Raw genomic sequence first — 24,711 nt, 5'->3', positions numbered from 1 at the left:
GTGTAATCATGGACAATTCATATAACATCCCTGTGCCTCAGTTTCCTCCTTGATAAAACGTGGATAATAATGGTACCTACTCATGAGGATTAATGAGTTCAGACAAACAAAGAACATAGTAGGGTGAATTTTGTCTTCTGTGTATATGTTAGTGTTGGGGGTTTCAGAGATAGGTATTACCAACATATCTTATCCTGATCCTGTTTCAAAAAAATGACTTTGTGACTTTTCCTTTAACAATATAGTTCATAGTCTAAGAATTGAAATTTTTTTAAAGATTTATTTTTATTTATTTGAAAGGCAGAGTTACAGAGAAAGGGAGAGAAAGCTTTTCTATCCACTGGTTTACTCCCCATTGGCCACAACAGCCAGGGCTAGTCCAGGCCAAAGCCAGGAGCCTAGACCCCTATCTGGGTCTCCCATGTGAGTGGCAGAGCCCCAAGGAATTGGGTCATCTTCTGCTGTTTTCCCTGGGTGCATTAGCAAGAAGCTAGACCAGAAGTGGAGCAGCCAAGAATCAAACCAGTGCTCATATGGGATGCTGGCATCGCAGGCAGCAGCTTAACCTGCTATGCCACAACGCTGGCTCCAGATTTTAAATTTTATCAAGATAATGATGACTACTTTTGTCCATTTTGAAAATTTTAAAACAGTAATGTTCAATAATATCAAGTGTTCCTCAGATAGCAGCTGATAGCTATGGGCCACGGACTATGTTTGACAATTTGTACACATCTCATTGACTGCCCACAACAGTGCATTGACTTCAGTATTTCTCATTTAACAGGGGAGCAGATGGAGAACCAATGAGTTTAGTAACTTCTTTAAGAGCATTCCACTAGAAGAGCTGAGAATCAAGTCTTAAGTCTGTTGAACTCCGAACTCTGTGCTTTTTCCACTACTCTGTCATACTACCTCTGTAGTCCTAAAGTACTTATTGACTGAATGCCAGGGTACTTCAGAAAGTTCATGGAAAATGGAATAAAAAGCTATTGAACATTTTCCATGAACTTTATGAAGACCCCTTGTATACTTTCAGGTACTACTTCTAACCCATCTCATTTCTAGTCTGCACCTGGTGGCTGTTCCCTTTCTTTTGTTTGAATTCTCTTAATCCTTTTTAAGAGGATGTCTTTGCCTCCAACACTAACATTTTTGGTTTAATCAGCCATACTTAGCTTTTTTTTGTTTGTATTTCTTCTCAAAACCTTGGACTATTAATCCTCTATACACATAACCCAGAGCTCCCAGTGGAATATTTTTTTTTAAGTTTCCAGGCTCCCTGTGTATTTTTGTGTTTCATTCATAAAAGTCTACCTTTCCAGTTTTTAATGATGTTTAAAATTCTACAGGAACTCAAAAGTACTTTTTCCCTAAAATTAAAAAAAATTAAGTAGAATTACAGATATCCCTGATATTCTTTGATTCCTGTTCTGTCTCCTATTCCCACCTTTGCCTAAATCCCCATTCCCCAACCAGGCTGACTGCCTTAGGGGTTTATATCTTTCTAGACCAGTGCTATTCAATAGTGCTTTCTGTGATAATGCACTATTGTCCAGTAGCTATTAGCCACAAGTGGCTATCGTGTACTTAAAAGTGGGCTAGTGCCACTGAGAACTAAGCTTTTTATTATATTTAATTCGAAATAATTTAAATTTAAATGTCCCTGTGTGGCTAGTGGCTACTGTATCAGACAGTGCAGTTCTAACCCTTTGCATTTGCTTTTTTGTTTACCTGTAAATAAAATGTTTTGTATGTAGGTGTATCTATCATAAATGCTGGCATCTTACATATATTGATCCACAATTTCCTTTTTTTAAAAAATTTTATGGTATATCTTAGAAAGCTATCCTTGTTACTACATAAAGACCTAGTTTATTATACGTTTCCCTGAATTCCTAATTTTATCAGTAATTTCCTGTTCTAAAATGGATGTATCAGGTGGTGAAATTCTTTGGTATCACTCCCCTCCCCCCCCCATTATTCTTGATGTGCCATTAAGTGCTGTAATCATAACAACCTACTGAGAAAAGGTTTGACTTTATGGTGTAACCACCCCCATGTATTGGACTCTTGGGTATGCTGTGATTAGTAGCTTTAGAAACCACATTACATTTTGACCACCATTGGTACCGATGATTGTTAACAAAGGAGCCAAGTGTTTGGTGGCCAATTCATTTCAGAAACTTTATGTCAGCTGGCTGAGATTGAGCTAAGATAGGGTTCTACCCCACACTTGATACTGTCACCTGTTGTGTTGGTTCTCAGACCTTGGTGGACCTAGAATTGCCTAGCAAGCTTTTCCAAAAGGTGTAGGTGAATGGGCTCCAACCTTGGAGGTTAGGATTAGAAGGCCCAAACAGCTATGCTTTTAAGATGTACCCAAGTAGGTTCTCTCACATACCTGGTATTTCAGAAAGGGTCGTCCACTAGTGGTCCAATGTCACCTTTGGTAATAACTATGGCAGTGAGCAGGTTAGTTGATCTTATATGTCCACGTTCCCAGCTACCCAAAGAACATCCCTTGATTTGGTTGCAGGTTGTGAAGATTAAAAAAAAAAAAAACATGCATAAAGTACTTTGAAATAAAGAGTTGCAAAATGTTGTAAATAGATAAAATTCATCTTAACCTATCATTACGTATAGTATGGACCCTGCTAATGCTGAAGTGATGGCTTGACCCTCAGTTCTCCAAGAATTATGGTTAAAATATGTTAAAAAAGTCTTCCTAGTCTGAGATAGTTGGCTGAGCTTTGATGTTCTATTTTCTACATCTGCCTTAGAAACTCTGTTGTATGTGCATGAATCATTTTTTTTAACATGGATTTTTGTGAAGTTTTTTATTCTAAAAAACTGATATCTGGATAAAGTTGAAAAATACTATGTCAGTTACGTTCATTTTGGCATTAGTGTAACATTGACAAAACATAGCTATGTCAGGAAGCTGAAATTGCTGTGTCGGGTGGGAAGTTTTTGGATGCGTGATTTTAGTCTAGGATGTTTTGTGTCAACCATTTTTGAAAATGACCATAGGTTGTCCAATATGAAGTAATGCTATAACTCGTACTGAAACAGTATTTTACACTTTGTGTTTCTGTGTGGGTGCAAACTGTTGAAATCTTTACTTAATATATACTAAATTGATTTTCTGTATATAAAGATAATTGCAAATGAATCTTGATGTGAATGGAATGGGAGAGGGAGCCGGAGATGGGAGGGGTGCGAGTGGGAGGGAAATTATTGGGGTGGGGGGAGCCATTGTAATCCATAAACTGTACTTTGGAAATTTATATTTACTAAATAAAAAAAAGAAATATTTTTAAAAAAAGAAAGAAAATGACCATAGGTTCCATTTACTAACATACCTTTGCCATTACCAGTCTGAATCATGGTCTTATGATTCTTAGTGTTGTGCATAGCAGCTAATAGAGTTCCACACTTTAATCGTATCTTCTCTCTTCACCACTTTATGATGAATATTATAAACGGTAATGGGTATGTTTTGATGCTGTTACGTTGTACAGTGCAGGAAATAATTTTTACCACATTCACATTTTCACCACTACTAATAACTTAACAATTGAGCAAACAAATATTCTTCCCAAGTATTTATTACTTGCCAGCCTTCTTAACATAGAGCTTTCAGCTTTTTTTGAAAATCAGCCAATTAACCTTACCTTTACCTTAAAGTGTGTGCTTCTATCGTGCTTAGTTTAACTTATGTTTGCCTGAGTAATCTTTTAAAGATTATTAGAGAGACTTGGAGATACAGAAGCAGAGAGAACATAGACTAAAATAAGGATCTGTTTTCTTTCAGGTGAAAGTTGTAGCTGAAGCGAGATATCAGAAGTATTTGAGGACGTTGTTTGCCCTGCAGTTTTATTTTAAATGATTGTAACAGCCAGTTTTAAATTGTTAGATGATCTCAAGAGAAAGGATCTGGGAGTGTGTGAGACTGAAAAGTGGGTTCATTTTGTTTCAGGTGAAGGTTGTGGATGAACGGAGGTATCGGAAAGTCTTTGAAGATATCGTACGCATCATGGACAGGATGGAAAATGATTTCCTTCCTTCCTTAGAACTCAGCAGGCGGGAGGTGAGCAAAAATCCATGGCCACCCTATCTGCTGCCCATTGTGGCTGGCGCAGAAGAAACAATGTTACTCACAAGAGGCCTCACAGCAAAGCGGTTAAGGCCATGTATACGGGAGTGGGACCACCTCTGTTCCCATCCCAGTGCTGCATGACCTTCTCAGAGCTACAGCGTCCTTTCCTGGCTTAAGGGATGGTTGTAAGGATTCCAAGAGTTCATACATGCAAAGCTGTTAGAACAGTGCCTGGCACATAGATGTTGCCACTTATATTTAATATTTCAGAGCAACTGGTTCATTCATCCCTTGGAAACCAGGACATTGTCACAAGATGAATCCCCTGGACCAAAGTTAGGTTACCCTTTTAGGATCCCAGAAGCAATAAGGGTAGCCTAGAGTAGTAGCAAGAGCCACCTAACCCCTCTGCTGGTGTGAATATAACCATGTATGAACATGGATGGTGTGAAATCGGCTCAGTTGCTGAGTGCAGATGGCATTTGCACACCTGGTTAATGATGACCGTGTTCTTTATATTCAGTCTCTATGGAATAATCCAACTGACTGACTTCCCCTACTAGTGATGCATGTTTGTGTCTGTCTGTTATTCCCCAGTTTGTGTTTGAAAATGTGAAGTTTCGGCAACTACAAAAGGAGAAGTTCCAGATCAGCAACAATGGACAGGTTCCCTGCCATTTTTCTTTCATCCCTAAACTTAATGACAGCCAGTACTGCAAGCCATGGCTTCGGGCTGAACCTTTTGAGGGCTACTTGGAGCCAAGTGAGTTTTCCCTTTACCTTGGTCTCTGCACGCAGTGTACCATCTCCTCAGTTTAACCTCTTGTTTTCTAACCACATGTCTCTGACCTTCACCGTCATTATATTGGTGATACCTTTTTTGTGTGTGCAATCTTCCCTTTGGTTGCTTGATGATTTTTCTAGAGGACATATGTACTGTTGGTTCTCATACCACTTTTGCTTTCCCAGTGGAAGATTCTCTATTACTGTCTGTTGTCTCTTGCATTTCAGATGAGACGGTGGACATTTCTCTTGATGTGTATGTCAGCAAAGACTCTGTGACCATCTTGAACTCAGGGGAAGATAAGATTGAAGATATTCTTGTCCTTCACCTGGATCGAGGCAAAGACTACTTCTTGACTATCAGTGGAAATTACCTCCCAAGTTGCTTTGGTACATCCTTAGAGGCTTTGTGCCGAATGAAAAGACCAATCCGAGAAGTTCCTGTTACCAAACTCATAGACTTGGTGAGAAACATCCTAAGACGTAAACCTCTTCATTGTCTCTGCTTTCTCTCTTTGGTGGGGGACAGGAGGGAGCAGGGAGAATGTTGAGAAATAAGGAATAGTGCTCTATAGTAGCACCTCTTCGATTAGATTAATCCTAAGTGGAAAGAAGAGGCTAATCTGTAGTTGGCGCTTGTCGGGAAAATAACAGGTAACACTAAGCTCACCAAATAAGATTAAAGGCTCCCTTTCTCAAAGATATAATGCTAGTTTGTTAAGCTCTTCCTAGTCTCAAGTCACTTGTCACTTGTATATAAATGAACATGTGTGTGAGGTTACTGTAAGTGGGGCAGGCAGTATTATCCTCATTAAGCATATGAGAAAACGGAAGCACAAGTCTATTCTTGGTCTTTCACCAAAAGAAACTTAGGTGATATGACAGCCATATGTTAGTGTTGCCGTTAATATTCGAGGTTGGTTCTTTATCATCTAGCAGGCGGGCTAGACCAAAAGACCAAAAGACAGGCGGGCTAGACCAAAAGACAGGTTGCTGGCTCGTCTGAGCGATCTGCTCTGTTGCCATGGAATTGTTTTAGCTCTGATTCACACAGCCGATTAAAACACTTGAATCCTGTCCCTGCATTCTCTCCTGGAATTATACTCATTTCCCTCATGACTGTATTACCTCTGAGAGAACCATTTTCTTCAGAAATCATATATCCTGCAATTCTGCTGTTTGTCACGAACTTGGTTTTTCTTCTGCCACCATATTACTGGCTCAAATTTGGCATTTTGCCTTTGAGAATGCCTTCTAAATGATGAAATTATTCTCCCCTTTCCCACCTCTTCCCTTCATTGCAAATACCATTTCCCAGCTTTCTTTGTCCCAGCTTTTTATCACAAAAAATGTCCAGTCTGTAGAAAATCTGCAAGAACAGTATACCATGAGCTGCTGCATGCCTATGTACATATAGACAGAATGGAGGGAGGGGGGCGAAGTGGCAGTATTATGTTACTTCACCAGTCATGACACCAGCGTGCATCTCTTAAGAAAAAGGACAAGGTTCTGTATGAGCACAATATGCCATTATTGCACTTAAGAAAACAAGCAGTAACCCATAGTATCTTCTGACATCCATTCCATATTCAGATTTCTCCAATTATCCCATAATTTCTTTTACAGTGTTTTTTTTAAAGATTAAAAAAATATATTTGAAAGGCAGTCACAGAGAGAGGAGAGGCAGAGGGACAAAGAGCGATATCTTCCATCTGGTGATTCACTCTCCAGCTGGCTGCAATAAACAGGGCTGGGCCAGGCTGAAGCCAAGAGCTTCTTCTGGGTCTCCCACATGGGTGGCAGGGGCCCAAGTAGTTGGGCCTTCTTCTACTACTTTCCCAGGCGCATTAGCAGGGAGTTGGATCAGAAGAGGAGCAGCTGGACTCAAGCTACTGCACCATGATGCTGACCATATATAGCTTTTTTTTTTAAAAAAAAAAAGATGTATTTATTTGTTTATTTGAAAGTCAGAGTTACACAGAGAGAGAAGGAGAGGCGGGGGGGGGGGGGGTCCTTTCATCTGCTGGTTCACTCCCCAATTGGCCGGAGCTGTGCCAATCTGAAGCCAGGAGCCAGGAGCTTCTTCCAGGTCTCCCACATGGGTGCAGGGGCCCAAGGACTTGGGCCATCTTCCACTGCTTTCCCAGGCCATAGTAGAGAGCTGGATCGGAAGTGGAGCAGCTGGGACTCGAACTGGTGCCCATATGGGATGCCAGCACTGCAGGCAGCAGTTTAACCTGCTATGCCACAGTGCTGGCCCCCACATAGAGCTTTTTAAAAGTCAAAATCTAGTCTTAATTCATGCAGCACATTTGGTGAGGTCTCCCGTAGTCTTTTTGTAGAGTTAGAGCAGTTCTCTGTTTTTTTGTTTGTTTGTTTAATGACATTGACTTTTTTTTAAGTCTAGTACAATTGTCAAGTCAAGGATCCACCATTTCCTAAACTTGTCTGATTGTTTCCTCTTGATATTTTGTTTAACTCATCCCTTTATACCCCAATCCCCCTTATTTCCAATAAACTGGAACCTGCTTTATTTTTGGTCAAAGTTGGTGGAGACATACTAATACCCTTTGCCATAATTCTCCAGTATTAGTTATGGAAGTGGCTAGAAGGATGCTCAACGAGCATGGAAGTTTTTATTGTATGTAAAATATATTATCAAGTAATTCTACCTTGTCTATCCATGAAAAAGAAATAGCCAAAGTCATTAGTGGAATTAAGGGGTCTTAGGAACCATTTTCCTTCTTGGAATGCACAGGTGATTTAAGGTTAAAAATAAACCCTGATTATTTTTTCATTAAAAAATTGCTCCATTTTTATTAAATTCTATGTGGTTGGCTGGCTGTCATTTCTTCTTTCTGAACCCTTTATTTGTAGGACTTAGGGTCTATGGTCTGTTAAATTTCAGTGTCCCTAGATTACTGTGTTTGATTGTTGAAGAAATTATCCGTGTTATGTGTGGGGCAGAAAACAAGAAATGTAAAATAATCAGTATCTGTGGGAGGTATTTGGCTGTGAAGACGTGCTTGGGATACCTGCATCCCATATTAGAGTAGTTAGGTTTGAATCTCACCTCTGCTTTCTGTTCCAGCATCCTACTAGGGCAGCAGGGGATGGCTCAAGTACTCGGGTCCCTGCCACCCAAGCAGGAGACCCAGATGGAGTTCTCAGCTCCTGTGTTTAGCTTGAGCTAAAGCCTGGCTGTTGTGGGCATTTGGAGAGTGAACCAGCAGATGGAAGATTTCTCCCTCTCCCTCTTCCTCTGTCTCTTCTTTTCCATCCCTCACTCACTCACTCTCTGCCTATGTTTTTCTCTCTCTATTTTTCAAATAAAATGAAAATAAATAATTTTTTAAAAAATGTAAAATGCCCTGAAACTGAACTAATAGCCAGTATCCCATTCTTAATACCTTCCTACCCACTCTGTTTTTACTTGATATTGCCTTCTGAAATGCTTCCTTAGGTCTGCTGTTTGTTCATGTTTTTTCTAAGACCCAAGATGATATTTCAAATCCCTCAGACGATGTGATAATGAAAATTTGGTAAAGCCAGAAATGCGCTCAGTGCGTGTGTCATCTCTCCATGTACTGTTTCAGGAAGATTCTTGTGCCCCTTCCCACTAAATGCAAAATGAGATAACTGCTAAGACCTTTTCATTCCTCCTGTCCTTCTCATTAACAATGATTTTGCCATGGCCAGCGCCATGGCTCAATAGGCTAATCTTCTGCCTGTGGCACCACACCGGGTTCTAGTCCCGGTCAGGGCGCCGGATTCTGTCCCGGTTGCCCCTCTTCCAGGCCAGCTCTCTGCTGTGGCCCGGGAGTGCAGTGGAGGATGGCCCAGGTGCTTGGGCCCTGCACCCGCATGGGAGACCAGGAGAAGCACCTGGCTCCTGGCTTCGGATCAGCGTGGTGCGCCGGCCACAGCGCACCGGCCGCAGTGGCCATTGGAGGGTGAACCAATGGTAAAGGAAGACCTTTCTCTCTGTCTCTCTCTCTCACTGTCCACTCTGCCTGTCAAAAACAAAACAAAACAAAAAACCAATTTTGCCACTCCTAGAAGAGTTGGAATTAGCACAAGTGAGGAATAGATGACGATCTTCTGTTTGTAATCATCTTTATTCTTTCCCAGAATGAAGATAGATTTTTCTGGTTTCTTAACTAATATATTAAATAGCAAATCATCAACATTTATTCATTATATACTGGATATAATAAATTAGAGTTTATTGGGTTCCTGTAATACAGTGGTGATGAAGGCATACTTGCATGTATAATATGGCTGAATTCTAAATGGTAGTTAAAATCAGAGTTTGGTTAGAGATAATCTAAACATTAACCACCTTTACTGGCTAATGTCCACTGTATTTGGTAAATCAATACTTTGGCAAGTGATTTAAATCGAATGTTAGGGAGCTTGTCGTTTGTGCTAACAGATTCCTATGCTGTTTACTCAAGTCCTCATTTGTTATAAAAGCTTATTGATTAATCTCTGGAAAAATCAATCTCAAAATCAACCCATTTGGGTTTTTTAAATGACTATTTGATGCATATAACATTAACATAAAATAAATTCAGCACATAAGAATAAAGTAAACTAAGAAGGTGATTGAGGTTAGTCATAAGGGTATTTTCAGCCAAATTCAAGTACTTAAGAAACACATATTAGTCTATTGAGCAAATGGGCTCTTCCAGCTGCAAGGGGAAAGTGAAAAGATGCTGTATGAAAAATTGTGAGATTTCCTTGGAAAGAGTAGAGATTATAAATAAGAGTGTGTGAAGCTGATTAGGCAGGGGCAGATGACTGATATAGTCGTGAATCCAACAGATGACCGTATGCTTGAGCCAAAGGGCATCAAAGCAGAAGCCTTTGATGAGTAGCATGAATTTGTAAACTGACATGTCTCGTGTTGCTTATAGAATGGACTCATGAAAAGGAGACCGGGTTTGAATTTGCCTAATCTGATTAAGGGTTTTGATTGGAAATACAGAGATTAAAAAAAAAAAAAGGTTGATGGATGGGTGGAGAAACTGGGGACATGACGATCAAAAATCTGAAATAACAGGAATAGCAGCTTTGGTGATTGAATCATCCCCAGTGATGACTCACTAGGTGTTTTTTTTTAAAACCTTTTTATATATTTATTTGAAAGGCAGAGACAGAGATCTTCCATCTGCTGATTCAGATTCACTTTCCAAATGGCCAGAATGACCAAGGCTGACCAGGCCAAAGCCAGTAGCCAGGAGCTTCATCCGATTCTTCCACTAAGGTAGCAGGTGTCCAAGCACCTGGGCCATCTTCCACTGCCCTCCCAGGTGCACTAGCAGGGAGCTGGATTAGAAGTGGAGCAGCCAGCACATGAACCAATGTGCATGTCTTCTTTGTCATACTGATCCAACCACCCAGCACCCATTAGTTATCCTGTTAGGTGTGTATATGTGTGTGTGTGTGTGTGTTTGTTTCTCTTTGTTTCATATAAACTAATCCTATTTAGAAGGCAGTTTCCATTCAGTTTTCTGCTTTTTATTTTAAGTTTCAATCTGCTGCTTTTATATTATTGTAGCTGCATTTACTACTAGGTACATCTTTCTAAGGGTGAAGGTTGGGGTGAAGAATGATTTGAATTGTATCTACCAGGTGCTATTGTGGCCCCACAGGGCAGATCTTAAACTATTTTTCCTTTTTTAATGTGATCAGTGCATAGTCTTTTGCAGAGAGCAGGTGCCTCTACCCCATAAAATGAGTGAAACTAAATGATTAGTAATAACTTTAGGACCTCGTTAAAAGTAGTCTCTTGGGATATAGCAGCTAAAGTCGCCACCTGAGATGCCGGCATCTCAAATGGGTATTGGTTAAAGTGCCAGCTGCTCCACTTCTGATCCAGCTCCCTGCTAATACACCTGGGAAAGCAGCAGAGGATGGCCCAAGTGCTTGGGCCCATGCACCCATGTGGGAGACCTGGAGAAAGCTCCTGGCTCCTGGCTGTGGCCTGGCCAGGCCCTGGCCATTGCAGCCATTTGGGGAGTGAACCAGCAGATGGAAGATCTCTCTGTCTCTCTCTCTCTCTCTCTCTCCCCGTAGCTCTTACTTTCAAATAAATAAGTATATCGTTTAAAAAATAAGAAGGTAGCCTGTTTATTACTGGATGTTAAATAATATTTTCCGTTTCCAGAATTGAGAGTAGCCTTTAATTAAGTATAGTTTACATCTACTTTATTTATACCTTTACCCAAAAAAATGAGCTCCCAGTATAAAGCTCCTGCCCCTCCACAGGTGTTTAATCCATTACTGCACATCTCAAATCCTGTGACTCTTTTAAAGGCTAGTAACCTTTTATTGAAAGCTTATATTTGTGAATTATAACAATATCAGTCCATGAATTCTGGGGCCACTTACCCTAAGTCAGCTGCATACCAGACTCAGGCACCAACCAGGTCTTTCTCCTTTCTGAATCTTCATTCCTCATTGCCCTCTCCCCAAAAAGCATTAGCACAGTGCCTTGTACTGCTGGCTAGATGGTCACCACTCAAAGAAAATATCTTTGATGACCTGATTTGACAAGTTATAATACAAAGTCTCTGCCAAGTCTTACTCATCATACCCCGTGTCACATGTTCATGGGAAGAAAAGTATAAAAGCTGTCAGGCAGATTCTCTATTTGCTAACACCTACTCCTACATTTTATAAAAGGTTGTGCTCTAGAATTGCATTCAAATATGTTTGACACTCAAATTAGCATTAGAAGTATTCAGATACTTTAAATATTGTGTACTGTATAAAGCGCTGTTAGTCTGATTATTTCATCTTATATGTGGTATTTGTCTAGGTAAACCCACAAGAACATGTGTGATTCATAGTATATCTAATAATATTTTTAGAAAAAACGAACTTGCTGAATGTACCAGTAGTTTGGGGGAAATGCATTCAGTATGAGAACTTGGAATGTCACAATACACAGACTCCCTCCCGACCACCACACATTCCAGATAGTAAAATTGGGATTTTTTTCTTTGACCTAGCAGTCCTAAGATATGATTTGTTCTTGAGTTCTTAGTGGCCCATAGTGAGGTTGGGAGGAATGCAGCTGAGAGTTGCTGGGGTGGACGCAGGCCTTCTGGCATACTGCCCCACCCCCGTTGTCCCTATGATGTAGATGTTACCGCTGTCTCAGAGATGAAGGCACTGAGGCTCGGTGAGGGCATTTGGCCTAGCAGGTGAGATGCTGGTTGGGGCACCTGCGTCCCACGGCAGAAGTGCCTGGGTTCCATCACTGGCTCTGGCTCTTGATTCCAGACTCCTGCTCCTACAGACCACAGAAGGCAGAAGTGACGGCTGAAGTCATAGGTTTCCTGCCAGCCACATGGGAGACCCAGGCTGAGTTTCAGTCTCCCCAGCTACTGCAGGCAGCTGGGGAGTGAGCCTGTGAATGGGAGCTCTCTGTCTCTGCCTCTCAAAGAAAGAAAAACTGAGATGGTGTGAAATTTGGTAATTGGAGGTCTATACAAAATTCACAAGAGGCAGAACATAGATTTGTACCCCGGACTAACACCAGTGCCTATACTCTTTCTGTCAGCCAAGCTGCCTTCTAAGTGGGTTTTTTTCAGGATCTTTAGCCTATGGAATCTTTAATATATGGAAAATATATTCTCCCCGCTTTCCCCTTGCCTCTTCCTCCGGGAAACAGTAACGTTGTCCTTTTTGAGTTGCTGCACAAGCATCATGCTAGTGACTGTGGAGTTGCTCAGAGCTGGATTCCAGCCCTGATTGTGCCACTTACTACCTAGTAGTGTCAGCTCGGGGAATAACCTCTCAGAGCCTCGGTTTCTTCATGTGTAAAATGGGAACAATATCTGCTGTGCACAGTTCCTGGTGTATGGCAGATGCTCCTTAAGTGCTGGTGGTAGTTATTATTGGGATGTGATAATGGCGTAAAAGGGAAGATTTTAAAAGACGCCTTCTTCTCTCTTTCCTGCTTTTCTTTTTCTCGTAAACCCAGTAGGGGATATGGTGGATCCTCTGATCCACAAAGGTCTAAAGTGAAATTCATTTACATTTCAGACAGGCTTTCCAATCTTGGGGGGGGGGGGCTCTGTGGGTGGAGGGGAGTGGGCACGGGGAAATGGAAAGGAGTCTGAGAGACTGCCTAGAAAGCTAGCTGGCAAGAGAGGAATAGCAACAGAAAGGAGAGTAGCTTACCTTGTCCTTCCATATAACTGCTGCCAGGCCCATGACCAGACTCTTCCATTGATGTGGTGTTAGGGTAGGGCAAGAAGCCACACAGTCCAGCAGCAGGGCCTGCTTCCAAGCAGCAGATGACCAGGAAGAGACATGAGTGGGCATTTGGCCTGGTCAGCTGGCAGCTGGCTGTCAAAGGGCATAAAAGCCTTGCACGTATGTTTCTTGAAGGATGTTCTCAATAAACTGCACACAGATTTACTATTCATGATAGAGAACTTTGCATATGGAGAATAGGTTGCATTTTCAAGAATTAGAATTTACTTGAAGGATTTGAAGCTGTTTAAAGCATATGTATCTAATAAGCTAGCGAGTTCTTAATACTGATCTGTTTCCAATTCTGTAAATTAATTCTAATCGTTTTCTACCTGTCGATGACTTTCTTTTCCTGCTCTGCTCTCAGGAAGAAGACAGCTTCCTAGAAAAGGTAATGCAACCCATTGGTACTTATGAGCATTGCCCTGTGCTTGATTAACACTTAACTGTGCGGCCCCTGGAATTTCTCCCTAGGTGTTCCCATATCAGAGCCTTCTGACTCGGTGAGAATCCCCTAACGTCCTGCCAGCTCGCTTGAAGTGTGTTCAAAGTACAGGAAAGAGGTTTTGGCACTGATCCAGTCACTGAGACTTAATACCATCAAAGCAATATGACTTCAGCTTCCAGATTAGTAGTTTTGAGTTGAGAAGTAAGCAGAGTTGTCCTGAGGAGTCTGAAAACTCATGAGCTGGAAGAAGGTACATATTAGCTACCCTCCACTTCCAGTGTCAGTAAAACTAGAGGAAGTGATTTGGGGTTAGCAATCACAGTGATTAACTATTGAGAGAACACACCGAGAGGCTTAAGAAAACGGTGGAGCTGGACGAGATCATAAGGAATCATCGGGTCCAGCCCTCCACCATCAAACAGGGTCAGATATTGTCCCCGTTCTAACAGACACGATGGCCGAGGACCAGAGAAGGTGAAAACCTTGCTACAGTCGTAGTGCTCCTGACCACAGAGGTGTGGGGTAGAGAGCACTGGAACCCAGGTCTCCAGAACGGCTGGTGAAACACTCCTTCTACAGTGCCTCACTGCCTCTGTCTTCAACCTGGAGAGTGCCTGGCTCCATCCAGAGCTGTGAAGTAGAGCAACATGGGATTGAGAAACATTCTTAAAGTGCTTCCCTACGATGTTTAATGGGACCTCCCCATGTGGCCGAGGGTGTACTATTGGACTATTGGTGTGCTTTTGATATTAGCACTAACATTACAAAATCTAGGCTGATCAGACAGCTTTTCTTTTTATATATAGTAATAAAACATTTCTGACCATTGGTTTGGCAAAGATACGGAGGAAAGTTTGACAAGAATATATTTGCAGCAGTACTGATTCACAGCCATTTCTTTTATTTGTTTTTTTTTATTTTTGATTTTTTTTTCTTTTTGAATTTTAGCTCCTACATACAAGGGAGAACATGCAGGATTTGTCCTTTTGTGACCAGCTTATTTCATTCAACATGATGTCCTCCAGCTTCATCCATTTTGATGCAAATGCTAAAATGTTTTTTATAGCTCAATAATATTCCACTGTATGTATGTGTGTATGTACACACACACACACACACCACATTTTCTTTAGCCATTCCTCTGATGATGGACACCTTGTTTGATTCCATGTTTTGGCTATTGAGACACCTTTTCTTTTTGAAAGAATATAGAATGCCTTGGCTTCCCTTTGAAAATTAGCATTCAGAATAATGTGTAGGATTTGTTTATTTTTGTGTGTGCATGATCTCGCTAGACTTTAGAGACACAAGTATGATGTTTTATATTATCACACATAAACTTGAACGTAGATAGTAAATGGTGTGTACAGCATACTGACATTTTATTAACCTTTTTAAACCATTAAGGTTTGAGACAGCTCTGCTTCCCAGCCTTCTATATTAACAGCACTCCATGTTTTCTGTCTTTTCATCTTGGACAGTGCCTTGTGTTGCCTGAGTACAGGAAAAGCTCCAGTTGGATATCAGATTTTTTTTTAAAGTACATGACTCAGTGCTGAATAATTTATATATGATAAGCGAAGAGGCATCTGCTGAAGAATCTGTACATGGGCTGTGTTTGGTCCAGAAAGTTAGCAGAGTGCATTGTGGGCAGTGTTGACTCAGATAGCATGTGCTTACCTGGATTTAATACTCAAAACCAGAAAGAAGTCAGTGGTTGAGCCACTGGTAGAAGTTCTGGCAGGTCTAAGGAACATGAATATCAAGTGATAGAATCCCCGGAAAAGAAAGGACACAAAAAGAATTTGAAAAGAATCAGATTTTCAATGATCACCAACTGTCATGCTCCATTCTCTTCCTTATTCCCTTAGAAAGCCACAAGGGCTTTAAAAGGTCATCCGTGCTCATTAGAGAACAGAACATTGAGAAGAGACCTGATCCCTGCCGTAGTATACGTGGTCTCTCTGAAAGCAGTGACATGCTTTTCTTTCTCTGAAAGGTACACGGCTTGGGGTAGTGTATGGAACTTCCAGGTTGCAAGAATGCCCTACAGTTGAACGTACATAATACATGACCTTCATCTGGAGGAGGGGAGGATCTAAACCCTGGACGTGGTTTCCTCCACTGGGACTTGTCTGAGGGCCATTTTCCGATGCCGGTTAACCTATTTCAGACAACTTTTCATGTAATTTCTATTTGACTACATAAGCCCAAGATAACTGAGTGTATTTCCTAGCCATTTTTAAATTCAGAGTTGGTTAGTATTCTGATTTATGTCATTGGTGGGTCGTACTCTTCCAGTGCTTCACAGGAACCCAACAGATAGTAGAAAGACAGGTGAGAGAAGTAAAAGCCCCCAAAGAACAGCGCAGAGCCATGAACAGAAGTGACAGCTTCTGCCATCAGACCCCAATCTTTTCATGGTATTTCCGGCTCATGGTTTGCTGTATTCAGTGTACTATTTTTGGATCTTCAGTGCTTAAAGATTGGAACGCCGATCAACCTCAAAGTCATCATGCATGTGGCTCTAATGTGGAGAGTTGTCTTTAATTGCTCGGAACCGACTACCTCATTTAAGCCAACAGTGCAAACAGTAGTATTTGTGGTGAGACCTGAAAGAAGAATAAGTTAAAAGTGAAACAAAAATCTAAGTGTAGGCACTGAGCCCTCAAAACACTGTCCGGACGATTGTGATTTATTGGTCCACAAGTTGCCCCTGCTGTGTGTATCTTGCTGGTTCTCAGTTACCCTGGAAAGAATGTACAACACGGAATCCGGCCACATGGTAAACACCCTAAACCAAATGAACTGTTTAACAATTAACCGAGGCATTTAGGAAAGGAGGTCCTTTAACTACAGCAATCAGCATTGTGTGCCTTCTGCCCAGGGGTGTGCCCTGTGAGAAAAATGAAACATCTTAGGAGATGAGGACCACATGTGTACCCTTGGTGAGCAGAAATTGAAGGAGATTAAGTGACCCATGGAAGTCTTAATCCTGAGACCCCTTTTGATTCTCATCCGTTCTCATCTGTTAGGAGAAATCCCTTCTGCAGATGGTTCCCTTGGACGAAGGTACAAGTGAGAGACCCCTTCAGGTCCCCAAGGAGATCTGGCTTCTAGTGGATCACTTATTCAGATACGCCTGTCACCAGGTAAGTGCCAATAGCCCTTCGCTGCAACTTTGGAAAGTGTGTGCGTTCTGTAGAAAATTATAATACCTCGCAGTGGCACAGTGCTTGCTCTTAACCCTCCCAGGCTACCTCCACACAGCAGCACTATCAGATCACCTGGGCGGGGGAGGGGTCCCTGTTCACAGGTGTGACAACTGAAGCGTTGCGACCCAAGTGACTCAGCTGAGACCACAGCCTAAGTGCAGTGGCAGCGCCAGGGCTGGAACTGAGGATCCCTGGTTGTGCATTCTTTTCCCCTTGGCCCACCATGTGCCTGAGTCTGTAACGTCTACGCTAGCTGTCATAGAGGCATTACAGATTCTGAAGACCATTTCTTTAACTTGGCTCTCATCGTTTTAAAAAGATTGATTGATTGATTGATTGATTGATTGATTTGAAAGAGTTATACAGAGAGAGAAGGAGAGAGAAAGAGGTCTTCCATCTATTGATTTACTCCCCAGTTGGCTGCAATGGCCAGAGCTGAACTGATCTGAAGCCAGGAGTTTCTTCTGGGTCTCCCACACGGGTGCAGGGGCCGAAGGACTTGGGCCATCTTCTACTGCTTTCCCAGGCCATAGCAGAGAGCTGGATCAGAAGAGGAGCATCTGGGACTTGAACCGGTGCCCATATGGGATGCCGGCACTGCAGGCAGTGGCTTTACCCACTACACCGCGGCACCGGCCCTGGCTCTAATCATTCTTAAGTCCTATCTACAGTCCTAGCCACTGCAACTCATTCACCCTCTAAAACAGAGAACTTCCTTCAGATGAAATCAAAGAGTAGTGTTCTCTTAACTACCAAAGAGTAATACCACTGGCAAGCAGAGTTTGGCACAAATGTGCCTGTTACCCCTTCCCCAGCATCCGGATGTGGTGGTGTGTTTGGACACTGCCTTCTGCTTTTTGTCAAGAGGCTCAGAGTGGAACACCTGGTTTCCTGGTCTAGTCACCTCCTCCCCTGCCTTATCAGTTAACAGGCTAAAACCTTTGAAGAGCATTTTCTTGTTTGAAAAATAACGTCACCCAAATTATAGACATGACATAGGGGGAAAGCGCTGTTTTCTCAGCTGCATTTCTGATCATTAATATGCACACCACCCCGCTTCCTGCTGCTGCCTGCATCCCCGGGTCATCTTCAGAACCTTGGGGGCGATTATCTTGCCGGGTTCCCTTCATTCTGTTCTCTTCGGTAGGAGGACCTGTTCCAGACCCCTGGGATGCAGGAGGAGTTACAGCAGATCATTGACTCTCTGGACACCAGCATTCCTGAGACAATCCGTATCCTTTTTGACCAAGGCTTAGGAAGCTGGCAAGTACTTGGCCAAACTCTTCTTCCTGCCCATGTACCTTTGCTTTCTCTTTCCCTATTTATTTCCTTTGTAATTGTCTATTATCATAAGGAAACCACTGCCTATGCAGTTGTTTCTCAGTTCCTTTCAGAAACGTTTGGCTTCTCTCTGTCAGGCTCTTATTAAAAGCAATCAAGGGGTAAGTAGAAACTTTCTGTTGAGCTTTTAATTTTGTACATTTATTTTCATTCTATTTGAAAGGCAGAGAAAACACAGCCAGACAGGGATCTTTCGGCCGTTGATTCACCCCCTAAATGCTGACACCGGCTGGGACTGGGCCAACTGAAGTCAGGAGCTGGTAACTGAATCTGGGTCTCCCGTGTGGGTGGCAGGGAACCCAGGTACTGGAGTCCTCATGTGCTGCCTCCCAGGGTGTGCATGAGCAGGAAGCTGGATCAGGAACTGAGGAGCCAGGACTCCAACCAGGCACTCAGATGTGGCATGCGGACATCCTAAGTGGTGACTTAACCATGGCACCAAAGGCCTGCCCCACAGGAACTTTTTCTTAAAGATTTCCTTCCTTCCTTCCTTCCTTCCTTCCTTCCTTCCTTCCTTCCTTCCTTCCTTCCTTCCTTCCTTCCAAGAGTTACACAGAGAGAAGGAGAGGCAGAGAGAGAGGTCTTCCATCTGATGGTTCATTCCCCAATTGGCTGCAATGGCCAGAGATGTGCCGATCCGGAGCCAGGAGCTTCCTCGGGGTCTCCCACATGGGTGCAGGGGCCCAAAGACTTGGGCCATCCTCCACTGCCCTCCCGGGCCATAGCAGAGAGCTGGATTGGAAGTGGAGCAGCCGGGTCTCAAACCACCACCAATGTGGGATGCCGGCACTGCAGGCGGCAGCTTTATTCTCTACGCCACAGCACCGGCCCCCCAACGGTGACTTTTAACAGGCACAGAACATGGGGCAGCTGACCACTCGTGCCACTACATGTACTGTCTGTTACTAGGGCAGGGAGAAGGATGGGAAACTGGCAGCTAGCTTACAGTCCAGTCCAGTGTGGACTGTATTTCTGAAGGCCATATTCCCCTTGACTGTGCAGTTGGTCCAGACCTCCCAAGAGCCCCTCTTATTCTGCTACAACTCAGCTTCAAGGTACCTGGGCCAGTAGAATGAGCATGTCCTAGACAAGAGAAGGGAAACAGGCCCTGTGGGAGCTTGCGGGAGGAAGCCCTGGGGCCTGCTGTGGCCTTGTCCGGAGCCGCTTTCCCTTGACTTAAGGTGCTTCAGCTGGCAGTAATCACTCTGTGGCTGAGGCGCTGCTCATTTTCCTGGAAGCCCTGCCAGAGCCTGTCATCTGTTACGAGCTCTATCAGCGATGTCTTGACTCTGCTCACGATCCCCGGATCTGCCGACAGGTGACTTCAGTTGATCTGGGATGTGGTTGGGGCAGGTTCCCCCATAGAGAAATTGTCGATTTTACAAAGCCAGGGAGGCAGGCAGCTTTGTGGTCGGATGGGTCTGGGTCAGTTATTCATGGCAGGGCACCACTGTTGTTGTTGGTTTTTTTTTTTTTTTTTTTTTTTTTTTTGGACAGGCAGAGTGGATAGTGAGACAGGCACCACTGTTAAGAGTTGAGACTCTTAGATTTTAGGCTGTATTTGCTACTTTTTCCCAGTTGTCCTATTGCTGCTTACAGAAAAAAAATAGTGGGGTGGACATTTTTTACTCCAAGGTAAGATGGATGACATTCCTTGTATACCGAATTCTGGCTGACCTGACTGGGAAGGGTGGCTGACACTGTAGGAGTCTTTGTTGTTTTTTTGTTGTTGACGAGTGTTTTTAATCTTCAGATGATTGTGATGTGTGATAGCACAGACCGCCTGTGAGTCAGACTAGGGGATATTGGGAGGAGGCCTGTCTATGCTGAGTGACACTGTAGAGGAAACCAGTCAACTCGGGAGACAACATGGCTACCGGTCTGGGAAGAGGGTAGACTACTGCCTACCTCTTTGTGAGGCAGGCTGAGCATGGGAATCTATGATGACCACATGGCCTGCTCATTGAGTGGACAGGGAACAAACAAGGTGACCACTCTTCGTTCAAAGTTACAATTTAACAGGAATTGTTGGTCATGAATAAATGATAGAGGGTAATGATAAGACGAGTGGAGTCCTATACGGGCTGGATAATAAACCATTCTTCGGGCAGCTGTGAATTGTGAATTGTTCTCACTACCTTCCTCTACCTGTTTTCCTCGCTGCTCTACCACCACCACCACCACCACCACCCACTTTTAAAAACAGGTGATTTCCCAGCTTCCGAGATGCCACAGAAATGTTTTCCGCTACTTGATGGCATTCCTTCGAGAACTCTTAAAATTCTCTGAATACAACAACGTCAGCGCCAACATGATCGGTAAGCGTGCCCCCTAAGAACAGCTGCACGCGGGGGTGTTTGTAGAGGACACTGTCTGTGTGTCCTACACAGTACAAACCTTGGTGGATACCCGGGCACTTCCCTCCTTCTGTCCTCATCCCCAGGGCCCCCCCAATCCTGAGGTTTTGCTTGGCCTATGTCTGAAAAAGGGTTTCCCCTTTTCTTCCTGTCACCCTCTAGCCACTCTGTTCACCAGTCTTCTCCTAAGGCCTCCACCCAACATTATGGCGAGACAGAGCCCAAGTGACCGCCAGCGTGCTATCCAGTTCATTCTGGGCTTTCTGCTCGGGAGTGAAGACGACTAAGGCTTTTTCTCTTACTACTCGTCAAGATTCTAGAGGCGGATGAGCGGCCGGCTCCAGGTTATTTCAAGAATGATTTTTTAAAAGTCATGCCACAGGAAAGGTCTATTGCAGAAGTTCAAGTTCTGTTTATAGTACAAAAGGAAGAGAGTTTCCTAATCCCTCCTTTACCATCTCCTACACAGCAAAATACTTTTAGACTTATATTGCCAAGCCAAAGTTACCATATTTTGGTCTTTTTGTGTTTTCCTCTTTATAAGGCAAAGAGATCTTTACCTAGGGATGTGTTTGTTGCCTCTTCCTGACTGTCATGATTGTCCTTAGTACCCTAGGCCTGGATTCTCAGACGTCCCCATTCTAGGCCTGCAAGCACTACGTGTGGTAGCTCGGGCTCGTCTGTAGTCGTTCCTACAAAGCGCTTTCCAGTCACCCACTGCCCGTCTCACTCCTTTGCACTCCTCTCCACTCGTTCTATCACTTTGACGGAGCCTGGGGAAGGCTAGTAACTCCTTGGGTGTCCTCAACAGTGAGTTCACTGTCTACGTGTGGTTGTTAGATGCATTTGTGCATTTCTGCTACTCCGGTGGTGTCTATGTCACTGTAACATTGGCCCTTTCATGGATCCGCACTGGATGGAAGCACGTGCTCTGTCTGAAACCACACTTAGCACCATAACTGTAGGAACTATTAGAGATGACATCCTATTGCTGTGAGAGAATCACAGAGTGGAAGCACTTTGAGAATTTCACGAGTGAGAGGATTCATGTGTGACAGGTCCTGCTCCCTACTGTCCCTTCCCTGTTGTTATTCACATTTTACATAAGGACTGATCCTGGCTGTTGATAGAAACCATCCACTCCTTGGAATCAGCCTCCAGAGCAACATTTGCACCACAAGGAAGAAGAGGGAGAGAGAACAGTCACCTCAAGCTTTTGCTCCCTCCCACAGCGAGGGCACTGGGGCTGACCCTTAGCGCCGCTTCTTCAGTCTCCAGAAGGGCGGGCGAGCAGATGTCACCCTCCCTCACGAGTGCTGACTGTGAAGTTTATAACTGACTCCTTCAGTGAAGGGTTTGGAGACTCCCTTGGCTCCTAGATCCAGTGCCATGTAAAAGACTGGCCGGTGGGACCAACCATGCATCGTACCTCTCCCACCCAAGATGACCCTCTGAGCTTTTCACTTATTAAAGTTTTGTGGGATGGCCTTTTTTTTTTTAATGATCTCTATTTAACAAACAAGCCACCAGCCACTGACTGCAAAACTGCCTGGTACAATTGGCTTCCTCCTGATTTTCTTTCCTTAAAACAACTCCAAGTGGACTCATTCCTGCCTATTACCATCAGATGCGAGGAGTATAACGTGCAGGCCCGGTGTGCAATCTTGGGCACCAACTCCGTGGTTCTAGCACATCTGAGGGGAGGGCCAGGGGCACCTCCACCAGTGAATGTTTCTCCAGTTCTCCCATGTTGAAAATTGAAGAAAAGATGTGGTATCCTGCAATATCCAAGTTAAACCCTTTTGTGACTGGGAGTTGGGAAAATAGGAGTTAAGTTACAGATGCCAAATAGCTAAAGATCTGAAAAGCCAAGGGGTAGGTGGTGAACTTCATTCATGGAAGACTAAGAATAGATTAGTCTCATCATCTCTGCTGCGCCAGAAGGTGATCACAGAAAGAGGCAGATGATGGGAACTGGGGCTCATTCTGTAGAATCTTGCCAACCTGGGGTCCTTGGGTGACCAAGGGTGTGTTTGGTGGGAGATGTGTGCAGCATCCTGTCTCTCTCTTTCCTCGCTCAGAGCACTAAGTGGCTTTTACTGCCTCGACCTGTTTTCCAGCTCGTGCTGGGATATACGTATATAGGGTTGAGAGTTTTAGACAATCTCTAGGTAGGAAAGACAAGACATAGACTAGACAAGAAGTCTGTTTCCCTACCATGCCTCTCCCAGCACCCCAAGCTCTAATTCCTAAGTCCTCTAAGGTAATGTTTCATAGTTCCTCTGAAGGAAGCATTTCAGATCCAACTGGTAGCGAAAGACTGCGCTCCTATTGTTTTAGGGAAGAAATGGTTTAAATCCATGGGATGACATTGCTTTCGTGTCTCTTTCACTACTTCATGATTCTTACTCTGTAATTGTTCAATTTCCTAAAAACATCTTGGTCACTAAGCGAAGCTGCTAGTGGGGTTCTGTACTTCGTGGCATCTTTTTTATTATAATTTATTGCAAATTTTTTTTTCTGAATAAATATATGTTGTGTGAAAAATCCAAGTGTGATGTTGGTGAGAAAGAACTGGAGACAGTCTTTCATCAGTGGGTCCCAACCTGACTTTGCTGCGGTCCCCATCAGCTGTGCTTCTACTGCCATCCCGTCTTCCAGGGAAATGTAAGCATTTCGGTAGGTTTGCCCTCAGAGAGAAAAAGCAGCTATGTATTTTCAGAGGCCAAGAAAAACAAAGGTACTTTCAGAGGCCAGCCAAGTACCTTTATTTTAAATCTCAGCGTTCAGGCAACAAAATGACCATTGGAGGAAAGGATGGTAATTCTTGTTTTTTTAAAGATTTATTTTATTTATGTGAAAGACAGAGTTACAGAGAGAGGCAGAGAGAGAGGTCTTCCCATCCGCTGGTTCACTTCCCAATTGGCCACAACGGCCGGAGCTGCACCGATCCGAATCCAGGAGCCAGGAGCTTCTTCCCAGTCTCCCACGTGAGTGCAGGGGCCCTAGGACTTGGGTCGTCTTCCACTGCTTTCCCAGGCCACAGCAGAGAGCTGGATCGGGAGAGGAGCAGCCAGGACTAGAACCGGTGCCCATATGGGATGCCAGCACTTCAGGCCAGGGCTTTAACCCACTGTGCCACAGCGCCAGCCCCAGGATGGTAATTCCTAATAATACACAGAATAGGTGCCCCCTCCCGCCCCAGAAATCCAACCAGCCCTCACTTAATGTGCACACTTGGAGAGAACCTCGTCCATGCTGACGCAGCCACAGAGAGCCTGCTTTCACATTTGTAAATTAAGCACTCATCCTTGGCGGGGGAGGGGCGCCCCGTTCCCCGGCCAGTGCCCCTTATGAGTCTGTGGCTTCTGACGCCATGCCTCAGCTAGGGGTTTCTTTGCAACCACGGCCCTCTGCCAGTTTGCACCAACTGTGTGAGTCTGACCCAACCGAATGTGCTGACTCCGTGCTGTCACAAACAGTTCTGTGGCCCCACCCAAAGCCTTGGCAGAACGTGTTTCCTTTGAGAGGGATCTTCTGTCCTCCCAGCAGATGGAGGCTGACACCCAGCAGTTTTTACACAGCAGCGAGTGACATGATCGTCATTTCCAGAGGTTAGAGAAGTGACTGCGTCGCCAGCGGCCGGCTTTCTGTTGCAGGACACCTGTTGGAGTCTTTCTGATTGCAGGACAGGTGGGAGCACTGGCTCTTGCTATTGCCTGTATAGACACACCCCCAACCCTCCCCCCCACCGCTCCTCCGTTATGTGGACTGCGCCTAAGACTTCAAGGCTCCCATTTGATGTTAATGACCTTGTCAGGTGGGTAAGGGCAGCCTGCTGCTCAGCCTGTTCAGCTCCCCTCCTTGACCCCTCCCCATGGCAGCACTTGGCCTATGCCGTATTTCAAGATTTTCCCATAAATCTTTTTGGGAGTGGGGGGTGAGATGGCAGATAATGGGTAAGAAGCTGCCCTCACCAGCCAGTAGCATGGCTGTGCTGCCTGTCCCCCCTCTGTCAGCCTCCTGTTACTCTTTCCTGTGGAGCTGTGCCCTTTCCCGGGCACCTGCTTTTCTAGTCCTCCTCACTTGCCTCCTGGAAATTCCTCTTCCATTTGGACCTTTGCTGCAGGCACCTTCTCGAACCCTCGCCTGAATTGATTTTTACGCAGTCAGCACTACCTCCTTCCCGGCCTC

General features: G+C 44.0%; 1 protein-coding gene across 4 annotated transcripts in view; it reads left to right on the top strand.

The window, feature by feature from the left end:
• The window catches only part of OCRL (OCRL inositol polyphosphate-5-phosphatase), a 50,593-nt gene extending 28,577 nt beyond the window's left edge, over positions 1-22,016 (top strand). For 2 of the 4 annotated variants that reach the window (XM_062184590.1, XM_062184593.1), the window contains 9 exons: positions 3,983-4,093; positions 4,700-4,865; positions 5,114-5,349; positions 13,524-13,547; positions 16,640-16,756; positions 17,967-18,051; positions 19,351-19,478; positions 20,367-20,478; positions 20,680-22,016. In XM_062184590.1, the coding sequence (XP_062040574.1) occupies positions 3,983-4,093; positions 4,700-4,865; positions 5,114-5,349; positions 13,524-13,547; positions 16,640-16,756; positions 17,967-18,051; positions 19,351-19,478; positions 20,367-20,478; positions 20,680-20,804 (1,104 nt within the window). In that variant the 3' untranslated portion in view covers positions 20,805-22,016. Of the gene's footprint in view, positions 1-3,982; positions 4,094-4,699; positions 4,866-5,113; positions 5,350-13,523; positions 13,548-16,639; positions 16,757-17,966; positions 18,087-18,327; positions 18,424-19,350; positions 19,479-20,366; positions 20,479-20,679 lie in introns of those variants that run through there. The other 2 variants (XM_062184592.1, XM_062184594.1) reach the window with 2 other exon arrangements.
• Positions 22,017-24,711: the final 2,695 nt, after the last annotated feature.

Source organism: Lepus europaeus, chromosome X (genome assembly GCF_033115175.1).
Source record: "Lepus europaeus isolate LE1 chromosome X, mLepTim1.pri, whole genome shotgun sequence".
Classification (NCBI taxonomy): Eukaryota; Metazoa; Chordata; class Mammalia; order Lagomorpha; family Leporidae; genus Lepus; species Lepus europaeus.
This window is presented reverse-complemented; position numbering and strand designations above follow the sequence as displayed.